Consider the following 24,380-nt stretch of genomic DNA (forward strand, 5'->3'; position numbering starts at 1 on the left):
CAATATGAATGAAGCAAAAGTTGCTCAGGTTCCTATAGCTCAACATGTTAAGCTGTCTAGTAGTCAATGTCCTGTTACTAGTGAAGAGCTTAAAGACATGAGTGTTATTCCTTATGCAAATGTGGTAGGAAGCATCATGTATTCTATGCTTTGTACTCGGCCTGATTTGGCTCATGCTGTTAGTCTTGTAAGTAGATTTATGGCAAATCCAGGAAAACCACATTGGCTTGCATTAAAAGGAGTATTAAGATACTTGAAAGCAACTGTTAATAAAGGAATTATGTTTCAAGGTGGAGCTACTGATATAAGTCAAGCTCTAGTTGGCTTTGCTGATTCTGATTATGCAGGAAGTATAGATACAAGGAAGTCTCAATCTGGATATGTATTTACACTTTATGGAACAGCAGTGAGCTGGAAATCTACATTACAATTTGTAGTAGCTCTTTCCACTACAGAAGCCGAATTCATGGCTGTCACAGAAGCAGTGAAAGAAGGTATATGGCTAAGAGGTATGCTATCTGAGTTAGGTATTAATCAACAGGTAGTCTCTATTCTTTGTGATAATCAAAGTGCAATTCATCTTGTTAAACATCAATCTTTTCATGAGAGGTCAAAACATATAGATGTTAGATTTCATTTTGTTAGGGATTTAGTTGACAAAGGTGAAGTTATAATAGAGAAAGTGTCAACTGATGATAATGCTTCAGATATGCTTACCAAATCTTTACCAACTGTTAAGTTCCAAAAGTGTTGTTCTTTGATTGGTATGAGCTCTCTTGAGGAGAGCAAGTTGTTTGTCTAATCTATGCAGGTAGCTCGGTGTATTCTAATTGTATTAGATAAGGTGAAGAATTGTGAGTAAAGTATCTACATACAATTAGTCTATACGTTTTCTTTGACCTCGCCAGAGAAATGGGTAGACAGCGGGATGGTGATTTCGCTGCTCTAACTCTGATTTCTCTGGTGATGCATTTCGCTGCTCTGACTCTGATTCCTCTGGACCTGATTTCTCTGGTGATGCATTTCGCTGCTCTGACTCTGATTCCTCTGGCGTCTTGATTTCTCTGCTCTGGCATTCGATTCCTCTGACTGGTAGAATATGCAAGGGTGGTTAGTCTATAGCTGAGGGATCAGTTAGCAAATATGCAAGAGTTAAGGGAGTTTAGTTTTAGGTTAGTTAAAACAGATCCAACGGATCTGTTCCTTCATTCCAGAAGTCGGCGCGCAGCTCAAATCTTCTCAACTGCTATTTTCTCTTGTTTAAATACCTAGATTAGTTGTTGAGTTGTTGCTTAAGATTTTCCATTACTGTAAACTAGTTGAGAGTGATGATACATAGCAATCTTGATAGATTTGTAGGCTATACACTTCTTCTAGTGTTGAGAGTTCTCAATTGTAATTGTAAAGTTCTTGAGTGTTCATAGTGAAATAGAGTGGATCGTTTCTTCTCCGTGGATGTAGGATTGAAAAATCCGAACCACGTAAATCTTGTTTGTGTTCATTTCTTTTCTGTTCTTGCTGCGTTGATCATTCAAGCAATTCCACAACAACAGACATTTCAAACAACTCCTCCACCACAAATCCATTTACCGACATTTCAAACAACAATAGATCCATCCACAAACCAAAATTAACCACAAAAGAATTTTACAAATCTGAAACCTCCTCCCTCGTCTGTCCATAAGAAAATTTTACAGAACAAAGCTTCATCAAAATTCAAACTTGATCCCTATCTTCACATGAAAAATTATCGGAAAGCTTCATTTCCAAAATCAAATTATGGAAAAGACATCTCAATGTTGCAAAACTAAAAGGAAAATCCCCTATAGAAGCTTCAAATCTGGAGAAGAGTAGAGAGAAAGAGGCGGCACCGCTTCTATGACGCGGAAGAGTTGAGCCGCGCTGCCGCGCCTTCGCCTTCGCTGCTGCTACTGCTATGAGTCCGGCGAGCAGTCATCTCTTGCTTTCGTCGCGCCTTCGCCGGAGGGTGGAAGGAGGAGATCGAAGGCGACACGAGGGCGGCGAAGGTGGGAGCGCGGAGGCGGCACACCAGTGGAGGAAATGGGAGGCTGGAGGCGAGCAAACTAGCGGGAGGGCTGAGGCCGGAGGCGACACGAGGGCGGCGAAGGTGCAAGCGCAAAGGTGATACGTGCCCGGCGGGAGGATGGAGAGGGAGAGAGAGAGTGTTGAGACGTTTTTTTTGGTTTAGGGTTTAGGAGTGATTTGGCTTTAATTAACAATTTGTCCTTTTTCTTGAATCAATTAGTGTAGCTAATTACACTCTTATTATTTCTAAAATAGGAAATAGGCCATTATATATGGGACAACCCAAAAAGGAAAACATGCCATTATTTATGGGACGGGGGGAGTAATAAAGAAAGAATGAATGCATGAATGCAGGAAACGGTTCTGATCGGATGAGCAGCCGGCGCAAAGAGAGAGATGGGTAGATGATGTTGTAAGGGAGAGAACAGAGTGGCCATTTTTTAAAGTTTGATATAAGGGATAATTTTATACTTTTATACAAAAAATGGCCAATTTTTATTTCATAGGCTATTTTTTAAATTTACAATAGGAAATAGGCTAGTTCTATATATTACCTCTAATTAATAAATACATTACTGCCCTTAATTAAATATATATAAAAATAGGGACATAATAGGTAAACCAAATTTTATAATAAATTAATTAAAAGCTCATTTGACCATTGAAAAACATTCATGGGAAACAAAATGAGAATGAGATTTGAATGTCATTTCCACAACAATTGTCCAATTGGAAATAATTAGATGACTATCTTCAATTTTATTTTTCTAGCGGAGCTAAGAGATCAAAGTATGTGAAACCAACTTATCTAGCTTCCAAATCAGTGATCGTGAGTGTTTCTTGACATGTACTTGTTCTGCAATTCCGACTCGGACTCCTTTCGATGAAAAATCCAGGTTCCTTAGGTTCTTGTATTATTGCTCCATCACTTCCTAACATGGAAACCACAGATGATATGGCTGGCCTATCTTCTGCAAATTTTTGAACACACAATAACCCCATGTGTATGCATCTCTTCACTTGAGATTCGATAAATGTATCGCTCAAGCATTCATCCATTAGCTCCACAATGTTGTTTTCCTTCCACAACAACCATGCCTGCAAAAATATATTCATTAGCTTCTCAAATATAGAATGGTTACTGTGCATAAGTAGAGCCTATAGAATTTTACATGGCCCAATAGGTTATGAGAGTGATCGCAGTGGTCGAAGCCTCTGTTCTTCTTTCCACTCACAATCTCTAACAGTATGACTCCCAAGGCAAAGGTGTCAGATTTCACCGAATACTTCCCATCAATAGCGTATTCTGGAGCCATATAGCCACTGCAGATACATACTCATTAGTAGAAGGTAACTAAAGGAAATTTAATAGAAGAAAGCTTACTATGTCCCAACAACTCTTCTTGTGGTAGCAACAGATTGTCCCTCTCCAAAAATTCTTGCTAACCCGAAGTCTGAGATTTTGGGATTCAAATCTCCATCTAATAGAATATTGCTCGTCTTTAGATCCCTATGGATAATCTTTAATCTGGAGTCCTGATGGAGATACAACAGTCCCCTTGCGATTCCCATGATTATGTCAAAGCGTTTTGGCCATGTCAAAACTGTCCTTCCATTTTGATCTGCATGTAATGAGAGTAGCTTGAGATATGGCTGAATGGTTTACTAATGAAACAATGAGAAATATACATGTTAGCAAGTACCAAAAACAAAGTAGTTGAGGCTTTTATTCTGCAGGTATTCATAGATGAGTATTCTTTCCTCTCCTTCAATGCAGCATCCCAAAAGTTTGACGAGGTTCCTGTGCTGAAGTTTGGCTATCAGGATTACTTCATTCTTGAATTCTTTGATGCCTTGTTGTGAAGTTGTTGACAATCTTTTGACGGCAATTTCTTCTCCAGCAGACAAGTTCCCCTGTTATTACTAGAATTTAAGAGATAACTAAATTTCATGATCACCTACTAATTCTGATGCAGTAGGTCACCTTGTAAACAGGGCCAAAACCTCCTTCTCCAATCAAGTTGTCCCAAGAAAAACCTTGGGTTGCAGCCATAATAGTTGCAAACTTGAATAATGGTAATTCCAGATCTTCACTGTTAGCTGTAAACAAACAAGGCAAAACACTAAAACCTCAGGTTCAGACCACTTTATAAAAGTGAGCATTGATACCTGTTTTCTTTCGTCGTGTTATCAAAAGTATTACTCCCGTGATAAGGCCTGCTAAAAGAATTCCACATGTAAGTAATATCACTATTAGTTTTGTATGCCTTCTCCTTCTCTTTTTCTTCTTCTCCTCATTCTTGTCTGACTTGGTGGTATCACCTACATATAACAGACAATAAACAACAACAAAAAAGAAGAGGAATATTCAAGATTGAAAAAATAAACTTGCCTAGTACTGAAATTGGTAATCGAATATACAAGTTCTGGTTTTCATCAGCTTCAGAAATGTGTCTGATGTCGATGAGATCCCCGAGCCACATCACGCAGCCACTACCTCCATCAGTAACATACGGATTAGCAACCGCGGTGCAGCTGCAGTTTTTGAGGCACTGGGCTTTACATTCTCCGAGGCTCATGCTAGTATTTATCCAGAACTTGAGCATATCAGGCTATTTCAGTCCTTCAACTTTCAGAAAATCATCCCCGCCCTCGCAATTCAACGCCTCAACTCTCCTGCACCCACCATACCAGTGTTGACGCTCCCAATCATTCTGGGACACGGGTTTGAATCCCGAAAAACACTCGCACCTCTGCACCTTCTCGATCCTGCAGATTGCATAGGGACCGCAATGGCCATATTCGCCACACTTGTCTTGTGGAAATGACATGACGTGAGTCCACATAACTCCTTTCGAGTTCATAGTAAGCCGCTGGAGTTCACCGGATGCGTCTAGCTTCGACCTCACGACAATGGAGCTTTCATAAGACCTAGTCATAGATATCAACCTGTCTCCCCTAAACTCAAACTTAGCTTTGAAAATTGTGTTGTCGGAAGGTGGCGAGCTGCTAAAGCGAATCCCGTTCCACTGTCCACTTCGGAACACTTTGTTCTCCCCTCTGTAAGCCACCAGCTCCGGCATGCCCTGATTTACGATCCTGAAAACAATATCGCCAGGCGAAGGATCGTCGGAGTTTCTCCATGATGTCAAATATGCCTCTCTGCCGCCATCATCCGCCACCAGTTTCATTCCTGGCAACCATGAGTCTCCTGGATAATCAAAGCTCTGCCATATGTAGCGCCGCGTCGTCTCGTCTCCTGTAGAAGTGGATTTGATGCCACGCCTGATGGATTTCCAGACCAGATAATGCTTCCACCTCTGCTTATCACAACACTTCCATTTCCAGAAATAGCCAACACCACTCCTTGTGAAATAGTGATGGGATTGTTTCTGTTTGCTACCCAAACTACAACATCTGGTGTGCTTTTGTACCGTATTCCCAAGAACACATTTCTGGATTTTCCAGGGCTGAAAAAATGCAACTCGAAAATTTGGTTTTCACTAACCAAAGTCTGCCCAATGCCAATTGTTTGGTTCGGGAGAAGTGTATCTATTGAAAAAGTGATTCTTAGAAACATGATTAACAAAGACAGCAAATAGATGATCTTGGTGAACATCACATTCGCCATATTGTTCAAAAATGAAAAGAAATTAAAACGGAGGAGCTCAAGAGCCGTAAGCATCATAACAAAAAAATCATGTTTGGTTTCAGTTCTTCCTTGAAAGTTGAATACATTGTATTTATAGAGGTAAAAGTAAAAAATAGTACAACTAGAGTGGTGGATGACTGGATGTTATATTTGTTTATGCACAAGTCTTGAAAAATTGCAGAAAAGTTCAACAATTTTGCAGCTGTAAACGTTGCTACTTTCAATGAATGAAGAAGACATGAAACAATATAATACGAGGAATTGGAGATGAGCTTTTTGAATTTTATATTCAGCTACGTCTATTTTGGAGGCTGCATGCCATTCGAGCCATGGTCCAAAACAAGCAAAAACTCAAAATTCTCTCTTTATGTCGCCGGTTCTCTCCTAGTTCTCCCGTCTGTCCTTGCTCCTCTCTTCCCTCATTCACGTTCTACAGGCTGTGGGGGAGGTATTTCAAATTAATATTGACTCAAAATTAGTTAAACAAATGACAAAGCTAAAACCCAAACAAAAATATGTAAAGATTTCCACCTCGTTCATGACTGGAATATACAAGTGCTCATGACGAAATCTCATTTATAGTATGATGTGATAATATACAAGTGCTCGGCCAATCTATATTTTGTGTCAAATAGTATTGATAATATTGTCTGTTTTCGAAGCGTACTAAATAGATTATATCCCCATGTTAACTAGGACTCCAACAAATTAAGTGAGCGAGCGTAATTCTAAATTAAGGTAAAGAATATTACTCTCAACACGGCTATCATAGCATTTAACTCAATTCCGACTTCATATATGCTCACATTTTAATTAATTTGAGTACAAAATCTTGCAACACAAAAATGCACAAACTTGATCCAATTTAATCATGGCTCGTTTGGTACGCGGTATGGGATAAAGTGTGGGATATGTGTAACTGGGATGTCTTTTACTATATATCATATTAATAACATGTTTGGTAGAAAGTAAAAAAATATCTGTAAAATATAATATTTGTTTGATATGATGTATTAAGATTATATAAAGTTAATAATAGCTATAATTAAGATTTGTATTACGTATACCATCTCCGTAAGTGGTATACAAAATACCTCAAATCAGTATAATACTTTCGGGCTTTTATAAGGGCCGTGTGTTTCGTATTACTTCTTACCAAATAAAATATTAGGATGTCATACGTATATTATACACCCTAATCATCCGTATCAAACGAGCCCTCAACTCTCTAGTAAACAAGATTAATTGGTCTAGCGATAGGTGGTTAATGCCCAAGGCCTGAGGTCCTAGGTTCGAGTCATTCGTGGTGCACTAGGAAATCATAACAATTAAGCATCAAACAATATATATATAGGGGTGCACTCCAGTGAGATTGCTATTTTTCATGAGATTATGAGTACAATGAATAAGGCAATATAAAGTGTTGAACAAGGTAGTATATATTGATGAATAATGATATTAAAAAAATTGGTAAAATTTTCGCTCCCGCCAGGATTCGAACCTGGTAAAAATTTTCACCCTCTAAGTAAATATCAGTCATAGGATACATAAAATCAACACTCACAAATCAATCTAAGATCTCACCACATTAGGGGATCTCATTGGAGCGCTCCCATATATATATATATATAGAGAGAGAGAGGTTCAACAGAGAATGCTAAATATCTAGAGAATAGAGAATTCGTAAAAATAAAAACGAACAGATCTACAATTTTGACGAACAAATCAATGTACCGTATGAACAAGCATTTTGACCTGGGTTCGAGTCCTGATGTGGGCGAGATTTTCACCCTTTTTACTAAATACATCTGTTCGTTAGTTATGTTGATCTGTTCGTAAAATGTATAGATTTGTTCAGAACGAAATATATAATAATTCTCTGTTGAACTTGACCATATATATATATATATATATATATATATATATATATATATATATATATATATATATATATAGGGGAGGGCTAGAATAAAAACACTCTTAAGTGTATAAAATATAAACGTGTTTTAATGTACGAATTTTATCCAACAGGGTTACGAATTCATCCAGCAGGGTTACGAATCAACTGTAGATCTTGATGATCTAAGGGCTGAAAATCATTTATATTTTATACACTTAAGAGTGTTTTTATTCTAGCCCTCCCCTATATATATATAAGGGTTAGGTTCAATGAAAAAGACCTAAATGTAAGAAAGAAGATAGAAGTAATCTCATACGTTGATCTTATCTAATCTAACGGACATGATTTATTCACGTCATGTTCAACGAATTTTTTCGTTGAACATATACAATATTTTTGGGGGTTCTGGGTTTCGACCCCCATATGTTCAACGAAAAAATCCATTGAACATGGTGTGAATAAATTATGTCCGTTAGATTAGATAAGATCAACGGATGAGATCACTTCTCTCTTCTTTCTTACATTTAGGCCTTCTTCATTGAACCTTGGTCTATATATATATAGGGGTGGGTTAACGTAAGAGCATATCTTAAAATAGGAAATAAGAGCAATTTTTAATGTATGGATTTTATGTAGAACACGTATGAATTCGCTGTATAATTAAAGGTATGAATTGTGAAAATTAATTTTTTGCTACCTTTGGGATTCGAACTCAAGACCATAAATCCATCCAACAGGATTACGAATCAACCGTAGATCTTAATGATCTAAGGGCTGAAAATGATTCTTATTTTATATCTTAAGAAATGCTCTTATTTTAGCCCTTCCCTATTTATATATATATATATATATATATTTTCAGCCCTTAGATCATTAAGATCTACCGTTGATTCGTAATCCTGTTGGATGGATTTATAGTCCTAAGTTCGAATCCCAAAGGTAGCAAAAAATTATTTTTCACAATTCATACCTTTATACAACGAATTCATGCGTGTTCTACTTAAAATCCATGAATTAAAAATTGCTCTTATTTCTTATTTTAAGATGTGCTCTCACGGTAGCCCACCCCTATATATATATATATATATATATATATATATATATATATATATATATATATATATATAGGGTCACACTTAGCAAAAAAGTACTCCTTATATATATAGGGTCACACTCAACAAAAAAGTACTCCTTAGATGAAGAAAGAAGAATAGATCCTAACCACTCGGTTCATCAGATCTGACGGCTAAGATTTATCAACTAATTACTGCTTAATTAATTATATGATATCGGAATGAGTGTATATGCAAGAGTAAAGGATATAGATGTAAAATACATTGTTTCGTTATTTAGGAAATTTCATCAGATCCCGAATTTTTCTCAGTTCTTATTGAATATGATAATCGAGATGGATTTCTACGAATTATTGACACATCCCAATTCATCTGCTATTATAATCTCATATCTGTTTCACCATCCGGTTCGTTTTCACGGTAGGAAGGATGGATCCCAAAAAGCTTAAAGCTCCAGGTTCGATGAATTTTTTCCAAATTAATCGATTGATTGTGGGTTTTTTGTTGTATGATTTCAATTTACTTTTGTTTGCAGTATTGGAAATTGCTTTTTTCTTTTTTCTTTTTTGCAGTTTGTAATTCGAGTAGATGTTTAGTTTGTTAATTTACTTTGATATTATCATGGTCGTCACCTATATAGTAGTTCATGTGCCATCTTCGACGAATTTATGGCATACGCATAACTGGATATTATATTGAATTATATGACTATAAAAAACATGGCTTGAAAAATGTTATAGATTGTAGTATTGATAATATTATTCCAGATTCTCTGAACCTTTAACTATACTTGTAAGCCAACCAATGCTTTTTGTCTTTTGGTAGCAGTTTCAATAGTGAAGCAAGAGAGCGACTGCGTTATTATCGTACCCGATAACCTATCGTATATTTGTATATCTTATGCGTAAACAAGTATTTATATATCTTGTTTTATGTGTTTTAATAGATTCACCAATGGAGAAGCTCCGCTCTCCTGCCAAGAAGCGGACCAAAGCTATGCACCCACGAGTTTCTGTTAGTGATAAAGGTATTCACCAAATAACGTTTAAAATATTGTCGCATAAAATTTGTTGAATTATCTGACTAAAATCTTCTAGTATCCAGGCACCTGTCGTTACTTTATCTTATGTTGTATACGCTGTTCATGTACCTATGTGGTAAATAATGTATGTATTACACAAATATTGAATGCCATATTGGTTACACAGGGAAGTCTAAAACTAGCATGGTTGCTACTTTTAGTGGGTCATCTTCCGTGGGTGCGAAGAGGAATTTGAATAAGGGTACGCTACAATAAACTGTTTGCAAATTGTGACATATATATTCATATAGCTTATACCTATTACATTTGTGATTATATTAGATATGTTCCAGTTTGTTCCCAGAAATCCATCAATTAATCTTGTTGACTTGACAAATTCAAACGAACGTAGTTGCTCCACTGATGTGATAAAACCACCTGTTATGAAGGTGAACTCCCGAAGGAACAATAAAGGTCCAAAATTCAATACAAGAACCACTCCAGCTGCTTTTCATGATTCACTACGCAAGTTAAACGAAGCTCAAAAGAATGCTGTTAGAGAGATTGGCTTCGGAAGGATATTGGACTTGAAATTGAAGGATCTGCCTCGTCATTTAGCTTATTGGATACTAAATAAGTTCAATTCTTAGACTTGTGAGCTTGAAATCGATCCTAGAAGGCGTGTTAGAATCACTACTAACGATGTGTACCGAGTATTCAGATTTCCTAGCGGTAAACAAACTATAAAGATTTTTGGGAAACAAGCTAATAGTGACCTATTTGAGACTAGTGGTTCTCATTTTTCGGAGTGGATAACAGAGACAAAATAAAGATAGGGCTTTTGTTGCATGAGATGATTCGTAATCCTGTTGGATGGATTAAGATCAGTAAGATCATTTTCAGCCCTTAGATCATTAGATCATTAAGATCTAACTTTTGATCATTAAGATCTACCGTTGATTAGTAATCCTGTTGGATGGATTTATGGTCCTGAGTTCGAATCCCAAAGGTAGCACAAAATTATTTTTCACAATTCATACCTTTATACAACGAATTCATGCGTGTTCTACTTAAAATCCATGAATTAAAAATTGCTCTTATTTCTTATTTTAAGATGTGCTCTCACGGTAGCCCACCCCTATATATATATATATATATATATATATATATATATATATATATATATAGAGAGAGAGAGGTTCAAGAAAGAACCATAAATAAAAGAAGACCGGAGAACCATTTTCAGCCATTCGATCATCAAGATCTACGGTGGATGCATCATCTTGTTGGATGAATGCAGATCCTGGGTTCGAATCCTGAAGGGAGCATTTTTTTAAAATTTTTTTAGTGCATTAATTTTAACAGCAAATGCATTAATTTTTACAGTGGATGCATTAGATTTGATGGTTCTCCCGTTCTCACAAATAATGTAGTTCTCTCTAGAACCACACCCACACTTAGCAAAAAAGTACTCCTTATATCTATAGGGTCACACTCAACAAAAAAGACTCCTTAGATGAAGAAAGAAGAAGAGATCCTAACCACTCGGTTCATCAGATCTGACGGCTAAGATTTATCAACTAATTACTGCTTAATTAATTATATGATATCGGAATGAGTGTATATGAATGAGTAAAGGATATAGATGTAAAATACATTGTTTCGTTATTTAGGAAATTTCATCAGATCCTGAATTTTTCTCAGTTCTCATTGAATATGATAATCGAGATGGATTTCTACGAATTATTGACACATCCCAATTCATCTGCTATTATAATCTCATATCTGTTTCACCATCCGGTTCGTTTTCACGGTAGGAAGGATGGATCCCAAAAAGCTTAAAGCTGTTCGATGATTTTTTTCCAAATTAATCGATTGATTGTGGGTTTTTTGCTGTATGATTTCAATTTACTTTTGTTTGCAGTATTGGAAATTGCTTTTTTCTTTTTTCTTTTTTGCAGTTTGTAATTCGAGTAGATGTTTAGTTTGTTAATTTACTTTGATATTATCATGGTCGTCACCTATTTAGTAGTTCCTGTGCCATCTTCGACGAATTTATGGCATACGCATAACTGGATATTATATTGAATTATATGACTATAAAAAACATGGCTTGAAAAATGTTATAGATTGTAGTATTGGTAATATTATTCCAGATTCTCTGAACCTTTAACTATACTTGTAAGCCAACCAATGCTTTTTGTCTTTTGGTAGCAGTTTCAATAGTGAAGCAAGAGAGCGACTGCGTTATTATCGTACCCGATAACCTATCGTATATTTGTATATCTTATGCGTAAACAAGTATTTATATATCTTGTTTTATGTGTTTTAATAGATTCACCAATGGAGAAGCTCCGCTCTCCTGCCAAGAAGCGGACCAAAGCTATGCACCCACGAGTTTCTGTTAGTGATAAAGGTATTCACCAAATAACGTTTAAAATATTGTCGCATAAAATTTGTTGAATTATCTGACTAAAATCTTCTAGTATCCAGGCACCTGTCGTTACTTTATCTTATGTTGTATACGCTGTTCATGTACCTATGTGGTAAATAATGTATGTATTACATAAATATTGAATGCCATATTGGTTACACAAGGAAGTCTAAAACTAGCATGGTTGCTACTTTTAGTGGGTCATCTTCCGTGGGTGCGAAGAGGAATTTGAATAAGGGTACGCTACAATAAACTGTTTGCAAATTGTGACATATATATTCATATAGCTTATACCTATTACATTTGTGATTATATTAGATATGTTCCAGTTTGTTCCCAGAAATCCATCAATTAATCTTGTTGACTTGACAAATTCAAACGAACGTAGTTGCTCCACTGATGTGATAAAACCACCTGTTATGAAGGTGAACTCCCGAAGGAACAATAAAGGTCCAAAATTCAATACAAGAACCACTCCAGCTGCTTTTCATGATTCACTACGCAAGTTAAACGAAGCTCAAAAGAATGCTGTTAGAGAGATTGGCTTCGGAAGGATATTGGACTTGAAATTGAAGGATCTGCCTCGTCATTTAGCTTATTGGATACTAAATAAGTTCAATCCTCAGACTTGTGAGCTTGAAATCGATCCTAGAAGGCGTGTTAGAATCACTACTAACGATGTGTACCGAGTATTCAGATTTCCTAGCGGTAAACAAACTATAAAGATTTTTGGGAAACAAGCTAATAGTGACCTATTTGAGACTAGTGGTTCTCATTTTTCGGAGTGGATAACAGAGACAAAATAAAGATAAGGCTTTTGTTGCATGAGATGATCAGTTGCAAGTGTGGGGGAACGTGGTTCAAACGAAATTTCATGATTGCAATGGCGTTCTCCCTTTTTGAGAGTTGTCCTAGTTAGGGATGGCAATCGGGTACGACAGGTACGGATAGTGACTATCCATACCCATACCCACGAACTAAATGGATAGTGGTTTTTAACCACGAAACTATCCATGGATATCAAATGGTATCCAAACCCACTACCCGCTACCCGTCGAGTATCCACGAAGCCGCTATCCGGCGGGTATCCATCACCTTCTATTCACCGGATACCTACTATCCGTCGGATACCCGCCGGATACTCACAAAATAAAATTTAAATATAAATTTACTACAAATTTAATAGAAAAAAAAAATCGACACAAATAACATATTCAAATCCATATGTTGAAATCCACAAAGAACAATGTTTAAATTCAAATTCATCAACTAAAATATAAAATCCAACAAAATTCTATAATTGCTCAACAAAATTCAAATTTAAATTAGACTATTAGGATTTGGGCCTTAGTTCAGTTTCTGTTTGGGCTTATTTTAAGATATAATATGCTAGTCGATAATCTCAAAATATATATTCAAAGCCCATATTTTATGGAATTTTTTGTGGATATTTGACGGGTAATTCAAGGATAATTGACGGGTCATTGGCGGGTATTTTTCGCGGGTAAATGGGTTTCGCGGGTATGGATAGTAAGTATCCAAACCCATACCCACGAACTAAATGGATAGTGAATTGCAACCACGAAACTATCCATGGATATCAAATGGTATCCAAACCCACCCTAATAGGTTCGGGTTTTCGCGGATATCCGTTACCCGCGGGTAGATTGCCATCCCTAGTCCTAGTGGTACTGTGCACCCATTCATATTAGGTTGTCTTTCGGATTTACGTTCGTTAAGAAACTGGAACTGGGGTGAATACATGATTTATAGCTTAAAGCATCATTCAGGAATTTGGAAGGGCGATATCAATAAAGTATATGTTGGACCCTCGCTTTTCGTAATTGTAAGTATAGTTGTTGTTATTACATTCATGGTGCATAATCTATATTATTAATATAATTGCTTAATATATATATATATATATATTTTTATCTGGTAGTTGTGTTACGTTGATCGTCTGAGTTTTGATGAAATGGAAGTTAAGAGGGACTTCCCAATACATAAGAACTGGTCCAGCAAAGCTTTGAGAAAATGACAAAAAATCGAGCTGGACCCACCTAATGTTGCGAGCGGCAACCTACTGGAACCAATACAGCTGCCCGTTGGATATCCTAAAGACGTTTCTGAGTTTGATATATCAGATGATGAGAGAATTTTGACTTCCAAAATACTTCAACAGGCAACTGAAATTTCAGAAATGATGAAGAGGCTATGTCTTGATGTTGATATTGCATCAGTTGGTGTGAAGAAATCACCGTCATTCCAAAAGATTGTAGGTGACGCGTCCAAACTAACAGGAATAAGTATTGAAATTATAATACCAAAGTACAAGCCTTCATCGTATGTTATTGAAATTGATGATGATCCAATAGACTATACAGAAGAGTTTTTTGCTATGGTTGATGCGTGTTCTGTTGAAAAGTGCACTGAAACTAAAGGAAAGAAACCTATATCCTGTGATATTCCCAGCTTCAACCTTATGATAGCAGATGAGTACTGGCCAGGTGACTCAAATCAAAAGGGACTTGACATTCTGGAGGTAAACACCACACAATAAATTATATAGAAATCCATACATATTCTTATCATATAATAATACATATGGGTGATGTTTGTGTGTTTCATATTTCAAACAGGAGTGTCAGTCTCCAGTTATGGGTTTAGTTAGCGACGATAGACCAACCAGCAGTCATGCACAGGTTTGCGATGTTTGGAGTTGTAGTTACTATTTATTACGTTGGTCGAAAAACAAATTTATCCAATGAATGTCTCGAACCAGGGCTATGTAGGTGCGTCGAAAGGAGTGTTCATCCCGGGATTTGATGAAAAGGTTAACACACATATGGTGTAAATATTGATGGTTATCCGTTAGTTCTCTATCTGCTGAATAATATATACTCCCTCCGTCCCATAAGCTTAGGCTGATTGGGATTTTCACAAAGATTAAGAAAAATCATTGGAAATGAAAATATACAAGTAAATTCCCTAGTATGCCCATATTTATTATTTAATGATGTATTAAAGTGGGAGTAAATTAAAGAATTAAATAGGGATGTAATAGTAAATGACTAAAAAAACATTACTTTTTATAGAAACAAGCCTATATAAATGGGACATTCAAAAAAGGAAAACAAGCCTAAGCTTATGGGACGGAGGGAGTATATATTTCACTGTACAGACTAATTCAGTTGTTGCGGAGCGTGAGCCATTGATGAATCTTGACAATAATGTATTTTATTTTTTTGTATATTGTGTGTTGCAATATACGTGACTTAAAGTTTGTAAATTGAAAGTGTTTTAATATTATACACTAAGTATTGTTAGTTTTCACCTCTTTTAGGTAAATATTGTTAATCGCAACCAACGCCCAGCAAAGGCAAAGAGGTTCCTAAATCTGAAAGCTTCGAACTTCAGAACAAACCGTTTTCAAGTGGGGATTTGCACAAGGTTGAAATTGGGAATACAAGAAAGGCAAATTGGGATGTATGTCTTGCATAAGGAAGCTGGTGAAGAGTACGTAAATTGAACGTGATATATTTGTTTTATATTTATATACGGAAAAAAAATTGTATGGTAACTTGTTTGTGTACATTGTTATTTGAAAACATGTAGGTTCAACAGACTTTTTTCTTTTAAAGATGTTGAACTTAGACGTTATGAACTAATGTCTCTGCGAAGAGGTCAACCTGTTCACCTATCTGTTATAAACGCATGGTGTCTAATTTTGAACGGTGACGAACCTGTCCGTTCTGATAAGACTCCAGCACGTTTTTTTGCATCGGCCGACATATATGTGAGTTTTTTATTGTACGATTATTTGGATGATTCAACTAATCCTTCTTCTTAATCCGTGTGTTTTATGTTGAATATATAACTAGTCTGACTGCATATCACCAAAGGGTCAATCGTATGAAGACTTGAAAAAGTCCTTCTTTTTGTCTATGAATATGGAGTATGAACGTAGGCCGCTCCATATGGTAGACATGGTAAGTAGTGTGTGTATTTTATTTTTCGGTCCACACTAAATCAAACGAAGTAAAGTATATTAAATAAGACCTACTATGTCTGTAGTTTTTCTTCCCAATCATGGTGGATGGTATGTATCATGCCGTTACTATTGATACAAAGAGGGAGAGAATCTTCGTTTTGGATAGTATGCTTGATGTGGGCACAGCTGATGAAATTCAAAAGTATGATGATTTGTGCAGCATGCTTGTAAGTTCCAAACTCTTATTGCTTAGAAGTATTACATGTACTTCTATAATTAATAATTGTAACATCCATATTTTTTGTAGCGTCGTCTTTTAGCTGATTACTTATCATATGAGCGTGAAGAACAAAAGGCAAAGATAGTATCCAAAACAAAAATTCATCTGCTTAGGTTGAAATGGGCAGATAGAATGAACAAGGAGGACACGGGAGTTTATATGATGCGTCACTTGGAGACTTTCATGGGTGATTGTTCGGCATCTTGGAAGTGTATGTCAGCTTTGTCGCGAACACGTCAACTTCGAGTGATGAGGGTGCGATATTGTGCAACACTAATCGCTTGGGAAAGAAATGAGATTGGGGGAATGTTAGGACTTACAGCAGCTGATCATTATAAAGAGATTTGCAAGGATGAAAACTTGAACATCAACTTGACGTTAATTGGTTCGTAATATTATTTGATAGATCATTTTACTCTATTGTTTTGGCTTTTACTATGACGTTTCCGATGGGAATATTGCAGCTCAAATTATTTATTTTAGTGATTATTATTCTACAGAAATTCGTTATTCTCAATCCAAATATTGAAATTACTCAATTGTCATTGAGCATGAGATTATATAACTAACTAACATCACACTCATGTCTATAATACTAAATCTGAATATTGATGAAGTTTGCAACATAAATATCGATTCATGGAGGCATCTCTTATTTATAAGTGTTCATCATTTTTCTTTTCCCGAATAAATTCATCAAGCATGAGCTGATAAAATTGAAGCAATAAATATGAATATGCTCCTGTGTAAAATATTATAGATTAAAATTGCTCTCCTCTTAGATATGTTAATCTTACGATAAACGTAAACCTCCAAGAAAAAATAATATGTTCCATCCAGTACTATATAACTGGATTCTTGTGAACTTATTTTCCGAACATCGGCCGAAATTATATGAAGACAAATGAACTATTAAATTTCCCAACAAATTTAATGTGTTTCATTCAATAACCTTGCACTGAATGTATTGAACTTACAAAACCAACAAACGGACTTATTTGAAGAGAAATGATGAGTTCGATATTAAACCCAATGAATCTACCTGTTAAAACTGGTAATTTTTCATCCAAGCATTATCATTTAGCAATCTAATAATTTTGAAAATCATTTCCAACATACATAGATAGCATAAATATAGATATTATGAACTTTACTACTCACATAATAACCTTCTGCCGTCAATGAGCATTTTGCCTATAACTTAAAGCTGCATACAAATGAATACGTTCCAGTTATTATATTCCATATATTTACGTACTATAACTCATTTAATGGATTTATGAAATTAAAATATATAGCGCGTACTTATCGAACTCGCGGAGAATATTCCAATAAAAAAATAAAATAAAGTCATATACAGTTAATAATCTAACACTTACTAAGAAGCTTCCACTATTTAGGCATCCATCCATTATTTTCATGTTCCTCATATCCGAAAAATTGGCATATGAAATGAGCATTCCTTTATAAAATACATTTAGTCAGTTCAGTAAAACCATAAATGAACAACATATGACTTCACTCATATGTTTGTAGCTTGTTTGGTTGGACAATTCCTTGAATCATGAGGCCCCTTTGTTTGACATTTCCTGCATAGCCTCATTGGTTTTTTTGCAAGGAGTATCGCCTTTTGCTGGTCGGATTTACGTCATCCGCCAACACCTGAACTTTTCGTCCTCGAGATGTCTAGCGGCGTAACTGATGGCGAGTCAGTCGAAGCTGCGCCATAAAATTCCTCGAACCTCCTTTTTTTTGCTACTAATGTTTGTTCCATGCAGTCAGTGTTGGAGAATTTGTTCTTAAGTTCCATTAGGTCAGCGAAAAATTGGTTCTTCAAGTCCTCGTTGAGACGGATATGAGGAATAATCTCACCAACAATCTTGAAATAACGGAACTCCTCATTCGATGAATCCTGGGAATACTCATTGTGTAGCTCGGATTGTGCTTCACCAGGGCACAATAAGCTAAACTTGCACCAACGCAATGAAATATACTTCTGAGGAATCTTATCACATTGAGAGTTTATAATCACAAGAAACACATGCCTGCATAGGTAGCCTTTTCTGTTGAACAGGTTACAAGTACAAGTCAAGTCATCCTCGGATTGTGTCTGTCGAACGATGAATTCGCCACTCATGTTATCAGCTACCAAATAACAACCAAATAACAGTTGTTGTCTCCAGAATACATCTTACAAAGGCTACACCCACGGATAGACATCTTTATCTCCTCTTGAACTTCCTTGAAGATTGCATTTGTATACACAGTCGAAGCATGATCTTCAATAGGCAGATTTGTGACCATCCTTGGTCTGCGAGTCTCGTCAGCGTGGGTGGTCTCGAAGTAGGAATTACGTTGAGCATCAAGCGCACTACCGTAATTTGTATAAAGAAGCACGAGATCAGCGTTCTTGTTAATGAAACGCTTGAAAAACTATTCTCGCTCTCCGAACAGGAAGTGGTCTGGAATAATCCACTCATGGATACATTTCTAAAATAGGCAGGGACCCAAAACATACGGTCTTCAAACATATCAGAGAACCATCTGTTGTCGGACAACTCGTATTCATCAATCATATTGTTCCAGTTTTCCTCGAACGCATCTGGATCTTCATGATCTGACCAGATGATATTTTCAAACTTTGATTTGTAATCTTGGTCATCTCTCAACCTTAAAGGTAATTTTTTGGCCACCTTCATACTAATATGCCACATGCAATACCTATGCCGTGCATCTTTCCAAGACGATGAAACTGCTCTCTTCAACCCAGGGTCTTGATCTGTTATTATTAGTCGAGGTGCACGCCCCATGATTTGAACAAATTTATCCAATACCCATGAGTATGATTCTGTGTCCTCTTTTGAGATTAAAGCTGCTCCAAATGAGATACATTTTCCATGATTGTCTCTTCCTGTAAATGGAGTGAAAATCAACTTATACCTGCAAGCATAGATTAAGAGTAAGGAATACTAAATTTAGTGGACTGCATTCTAATGAACTAGCTACTCGAACTTGTCTAAAATTGAATGAAGAAACTGCTAATCTCAATGCAGTATACCTGTTAGTGTTGTAGGTTACATCGAACGATATTGCTTCTCCAAACGATTTGAAATTTTTGATCGAGATCTCATCTACCTATATCAGACGACGCAGTTTTTGATCCTCGTCCTCGTCATAAAAGAATTTGAATCCTCTCCCTAAGCCCTGCTTGTTTGATAGTGCTTCCAGCAACATATGTGCGTCAGAACCTTTGTTGTAGACCTTCAAATCCCTAACATAGTTCTTGAAATCTGTGCTAGTGCATCCAACACCTTTATAACTTCCCACCATCTCCCTAACCATACGAAATGTATGCATTGGGCCAATATTAGCCTTTATGCCGGACATAATTAGCATTTTTTAGATCTCACCGACGTTTCTGTTGGCTGGCATAAAGTGTTGGGAGGGACCAGGTACCATCGAATGTGAGTGACCTTCGTTGAAAGTACGAATATAGTAACCACCAGTAGTAACTTGAAAAATTGCACGTGCCATGCAGTTCGCCTTGCAGGATGTGGTCCTTCTTTTCTTTGTATGCGGATTGATACGCGACGCATCGGCGTAAGCCCATACTCCTTGTCTATTACACAAAGCATATATAGTGCATTCGTACTGTTCCATCCTTTGCTCGTTCTTTGGTGCCCATGCGAACTTCAAATCCACACGCTTTTGCGTATAACTTGTAGAATTTTACACCATCATGCAGGTTAGCAAACATCTGGCCAGTATGTGGTATACGTGAGTCCTCAACTCTGGGAAAACACAATTTGGCAATCGATGAGCTGCTGTCATCTGACATCAAAGTCAAGATTATTTTGGTGATATATGTTTGTGTGAATACTATATATTAAAACATTAAGTGCATTCAAATAAACAGATATCTATGAACTGTTGGCCAGTCTTCGCCAGAAACTAAGAATATTAAAATTTATGATCACCAATTGTTAAAGTAAACATATTGTAATAATGTACATATCATTATTTTTGAAATTAATTGAACAGAAATACCATAAAATACATATACACATGGGATTAAAATATCAATAACCTAAATATAAAAATACTTCTTTTTCCGTACCTGCAATAATAAATTAATAGTCAGCTAAATGTTTATTAATTTTCTCCTTGTTAATGTTTATGAACTCACTGTTAATCTCATTCACTGAGTTCTTTTCGTAGTGTGTTTTCTACAATTCTATCAAACAAACTTCACGACCCACTAATGACCCTATAAAGAGAACTGTTAACTTCAATACCTCTTCTCATTGGTGCCGACTGGTGAGCTTCCTACCAAGGTGTTGAACAACTAATGTCAATACTATTGGATTGCATTCCACTGAACTAACTAAACGAACTCATATAAATATATAAAGAAAAGATTCAATGCAAAATTTAACATTTTTTGATGTAAGTCTATACAGTAATACCTTCAAAATCCATTGTCTGTTCCATCGATGATTGCATAATACTCTGAAAATTTGTAATTGATCTGAAGAAGTTGTCGAATATTTCTTTACATTGATATGCTCTCCAACTAGGTTATCTGGCTAGATTTGGTGAAAGATGCGTTTCTTGCCAATAAAATGTAACTGAATCATTGAATATGTCTCTTAACATTAATCTGATTTGATAAGCACTAATTCAGGAAACAAACGGATATCATAATTAACAAAATTACATTGATGTCCTTCAGTTAATAATAAAGAGACAATTTTGATATTGAATATGGACCGATGGATTGCTTCAAATGGATGGCCAAGATCACTTCTTTCTTCTCTCCTACATTTAGTCACTTTTCATTGAACCATTGCCTATATATATAGTTGGCTAAAATAAAAACAGTATTTTTTGTATAAAATAGGAACCGATCTCACCCATTGATCTGTCTAGATCCTATAGTCAGATTTAATCCTAATTTGTAGCCTATATTCACACGTTTAAATGCTTAGAGGATATTCATGTCATTTTAATTAACCACTATCGGTTACCATATCTTTTTTAATTAGTCACATATTATTGCCATATCAAATCAAATCTTCATACCTTAAAGAAAAACCTAAACGGCTGGAGTATCTTCAATTCTGGAACGCAGTTCTTCAATTTTCATATACGCACATGCAAAAAACTTTAAGTATCATTAATCATATCATGGCTTGAAGTTTCACATGGAGTTGTCTGGTACGTTCATTTTTCCAGTTTAGTGTTATAGTCGTCGATGTCTACTTATTCATTATCGATTATAATTATTATGTCAATTTCAAACTCATGAACCATTATATAACACAACACGAACTTATTTTTAGTAATTCTGGCAATGTGAGTATCATGTACCATGATTTTCACTGTATTTTATTTCATACATCTTGAGTATGCAATTCACGATAGATTAACTGATTCAGAATTCCTCGAATTTTAATGGATTAGATTTCTCATTAATTCATACATAAAATAGTATCAATTTAATTCATACACACTGAATTAGGAATTCACGATGGATGTAAAAAAGTATTCCTTTGTATGTGAAGTACATCTATTGTACCCAAAGTATTGAATGTATTGATTATAGTCATGATGAATCTAGGCAATGAATGTTAATATTTTCTTTATGTTTTTATTGTATTATGAATTTTCACCATTTAACACTTTATTGCTGTGATGCATAATATGTTACAGTTTCTGTAGATGTAAGTCTCCAAGATTTGAATGGTCCTTCTCTTCAAGTCGTTCAAGGTATCACTGTACCAGTTGCGGGCCTTTTGCTCCCACATCTTCTTCACATCACGTTCATCCTCAGGCGCCCAAACATATTCTTTCTGTTGAAAAAAATGGTGAAATTAATATATAACATTTTAACAATATATAATGATAAATTTATATGTACTAGAAATTCAATTACCTTGAATTCCTCCCAGTACGCGTTCTTCACCGCTGGCGGAGTCAACTTCCAACTATACCCGTCTGGATTGTGAATCCTCTTAAATGCTCCCGAGCAGTTGGCTGAGATGCCTGGTGGCTCCATCAACTCACTGTGGATTATTCCAATATTAAAAGTAATATAAGAAATTATTTGTTATACAAAAAATATTATTTAAATTAAAATACTTACCCACTAGCTATCCTCGTAAGGAGAAACGTCCCTCCGTCGCCCCTAGGCCGATCCCTCATGATCTCGGCAACTGAGGGGCCTCTGGGCCTTCTGGCCCATGAACTAGTGGCCTGGGGAGTGGAACCCTCAGGAGTCGTAGAAATGTGCGGGCCGAAATTTGAAGAGGTCTGTCCCCCCTGCTTAGACCCACGAAAACCTCTACAAAAAGACATTTTACTTGTTTCAAATTGATTCACATAAGCATAGACCCAATAATGCAAAACGATCAAAATATCATAAATTAATTAAAATTTACTTAATCTAATAACTTTAATCTAACAATTTTAATCTAACAAAATAATACTCCATCCGTCCCATTAAAGTTGGCCACATTTTCTTTTTGATATGTCCCATTATTGTTGGCCACTTTCTTAAAATAGAAACATTTAATATAATTAAGCCCAATTAATTAATTTAATTTAATTTTCGAGCAACCTGATAGACCGAGTATACGCACCATGCATAATATGGAAGCTAAGAGCTGGGCTGCTGAAATGGAGATGGGGGACACCCCATCGCCAGACTTTTAATCCCCTCTGATGAATTTGCTCGTTTGGAACGTCCGGGGCCTCACGGACGAGTCTAAACGGCTACTTAAGGAGCACTGTCGCTCCTTTTCTCCGCAGGTTTTGGGTATTATTGAGCCCAAGTCGAAGTTTCATAAAATACAGATGTCTTTCTGGCGCTCTCTGAATGTCACTCCTCGGCATCAGAACTGTAGATTGCCGCGCCGATCTAATATCTGGCTGTTGGCACAGCCTTCGGTTGCCACTTCTGTCGTCTTCTCCTCTGATCAGGTTATTGTTGCTGATTGTTCTTGGCAGAACCTTAACTTCAAAGTAGCGATTATTCATGGGGCCAATGATGTGGTCCTTAGAAGAAATCTTTGGGCGGACCTTCTTAACTATATTGATGGGAACACGGTCTTTATTGGTGATTTTAACGCTGTTAAAGGCGCTCATGAGCTTCTTAGTGGAGCTCTCCCTTCGAGAAGATCTTGTGAGGATTTTTGCAGATTCATTGATGATACTGGCTTTCTGGAACCCTCCACCTCGGGTTTACAATTCTCTTGGTCTGGGAGAAGGTTTCTTCCCAGTCACGTGGAAACGCTTTTGGATAGAGCTCTTGTCTCGTCGTCCTTTGATATTCTTTGGGATTCGGTCAACACCCACGTGTTGCCAAGGCTTACGTCGGATCACTCGGCCATCGTGCTGCAATGCAAACCCCGGTTGGCGCCTGGAAAACGGCCGTTTCATTTTCAGAACATGTGGGTGGAAAATTCGGGTTTCCTTGCTTTGGTGCGAGATTCCTGGGGTGTCGCCGCTAATACTCCTTGCCCTATTTACAAAGTGATGTTAAAGCTGAAAAGGTTAAAGAGTGCTCTCAGGGATTGGAATAAATACACTTTTGGCCACTTGTATGCTAAACTAACTGACGCCCAGGAGGAACTTGCCGCGGTTCAAGCTCGAATCTCTAGGGATGGTTACACGGATGCTAGCTTTGATGAGGAGGTTAATAAGCAAGCGGTCATTAATATGATGCTCACCAGAAAAAACGTGCAGCTCCAGCAGAGAAGTCGTATAAAGTGGCTCCAAGACGGGGATAGAAACACGGCTTATTTCCATAAGGCGATTCGTCATCAGAATTCTGGATTGGTTATTAGTCATCTCAACATTGCTGGCGCCGTTGTGTATGAGCAGTCGGCTATTGAACGTCACATTGTGGAGCATTTTACTGACCTTTTCTCGCAAGGGGTTTCTAATATTGTGGATATTGTTGATATTGAGGCTAATATTGAT

General features: G+C 36.5%; 5 protein-coding genes across 6 annotated transcripts; 3 read left to right on the top strand and 2 right to left on the bottom strand.

Moving 5' to 3' along the window:
• Window positions 1-1,689: 1,689 nt before the first annotated feature.
• LOC131007693 (G-type lectin S-receptor-like serine/threonine-protein kinase SD1-1) lies at window positions 1,690-4,145 on the bottom strand. Its single transcript, XM_057934625.1, has 5 exons — window positions 4,031-4,145; window positions 3,750-3,960; window positions 3,431-3,668; window positions 3,219-3,369; window positions 1,690-3,144 (listed from the first exon to the last, which is right to left on the bottom strand). Exons 1-5 carry the CDS (start codon window positions 4,097-4,099, stop codon window positions 2,851-2,853), a joined length of 963 nt encoding a protein of 320 aa, XP_057790608.1. The 5' UTR covers window positions 4,100-4,145; the 3' UTR covers window positions 1,690-2,850.
• Window positions 4,146-4,225: 80 nt separating this feature from the next.
• Window positions 4,226-5,740, bottom strand: LOC131007699 (S-locus-specific glycoprotein S6-like). Its single transcript, XM_057934631.1, has one exon. The coding sequence runs from the start codon at window positions 5,235-5,237 to the stop codon at window positions 4,659-4,661; it is 579 nt and encodes a 192-aa protein (XP_057790614.1). The 5' UTR covers window positions 5,238-5,740; the 3' UTR covers window positions 4,226-4,658.
• A 3,301-nt stretch (window positions 5,741-9,041) lies between these two features.
• On the top strand, window positions 9,042-10,462 carry LOC131007701 (uncharacterized). Of its 2 annotated transcripts, XM_057934634.1 has the most exons (4): window positions 9,042-9,128; window positions 9,618-9,698; window positions 9,880-9,954; window positions 10,035-10,462. In XM_057934634.1, exons 1-4 carry the CDS (start codon window positions 9,101-9,103, stop codon window positions 10,340-10,342), a joined length of 492 nt encoding a protein of 163 aa, XP_057790617.1. In that variant the 5' UTR covers window positions 9,042-9,100; the 3' UTR covers window positions 10,343-10,462. The 2 variants fall into 2 exon arrangements, with proteins under 2 accessions (XP_057790617.1, XP_057790616.1); XM_057934633.1 differs by lacking the exon at window positions 9,042-9,128 and having other exon boundaries at window positions 9,488-9,698.
• Window positions 10,463-11,897: 1,435 nt separating this feature from the next.
• On the top strand, window positions 11,898-13,036 carry LOC131007698 (uncharacterized). Its single transcript, XM_057934630.1, has 2 exons — window positions 11,898-12,364; window positions 12,445-13,036. Exons 1-2 carry the CDS (start codon window positions 12,250-12,252, stop codon window positions 12,930-12,932), a joined length of 603 nt encoding a protein of 200 aa, XP_057790613.1. The 5' UTR covers window positions 11,898-12,249; the 3' UTR covers window positions 12,933-13,036.
• Window positions 13,037-16,076: 3,040 nt separating this feature from the next.
• Window positions 16,077-16,790, top strand: LOC131008215 (uncharacterized). The gene is made up of 3 exons (XM_057935107.1): window positions 16,077-16,115; window positions 16,201-16,344; window positions 16,425-16,790. Exons 1-3 carry the CDS (start codon window positions 16,077-16,079, stop codon window positions 16,788-16,790), a joined length of 549 nt encoding a protein of 182 aa, XP_057791090.1.
• Window positions 16,791-24,380: the final 7,590 nt, after the last annotated feature.

This window comes from Salvia miltiorrhiza, chromosome 2, assembly GCF_028751815.1.
Source record: "Salvia miltiorrhiza cultivar Shanhuang (shh) chromosome 2, IMPLAD_Smil_shh, whole genome shotgun sequence".
NCBI lineage: Eukaryota > Viridiplantae > Streptophyta > Magnoliopsida > Lamiales > Lamiaceae > Salvia > Salvia miltiorrhiza.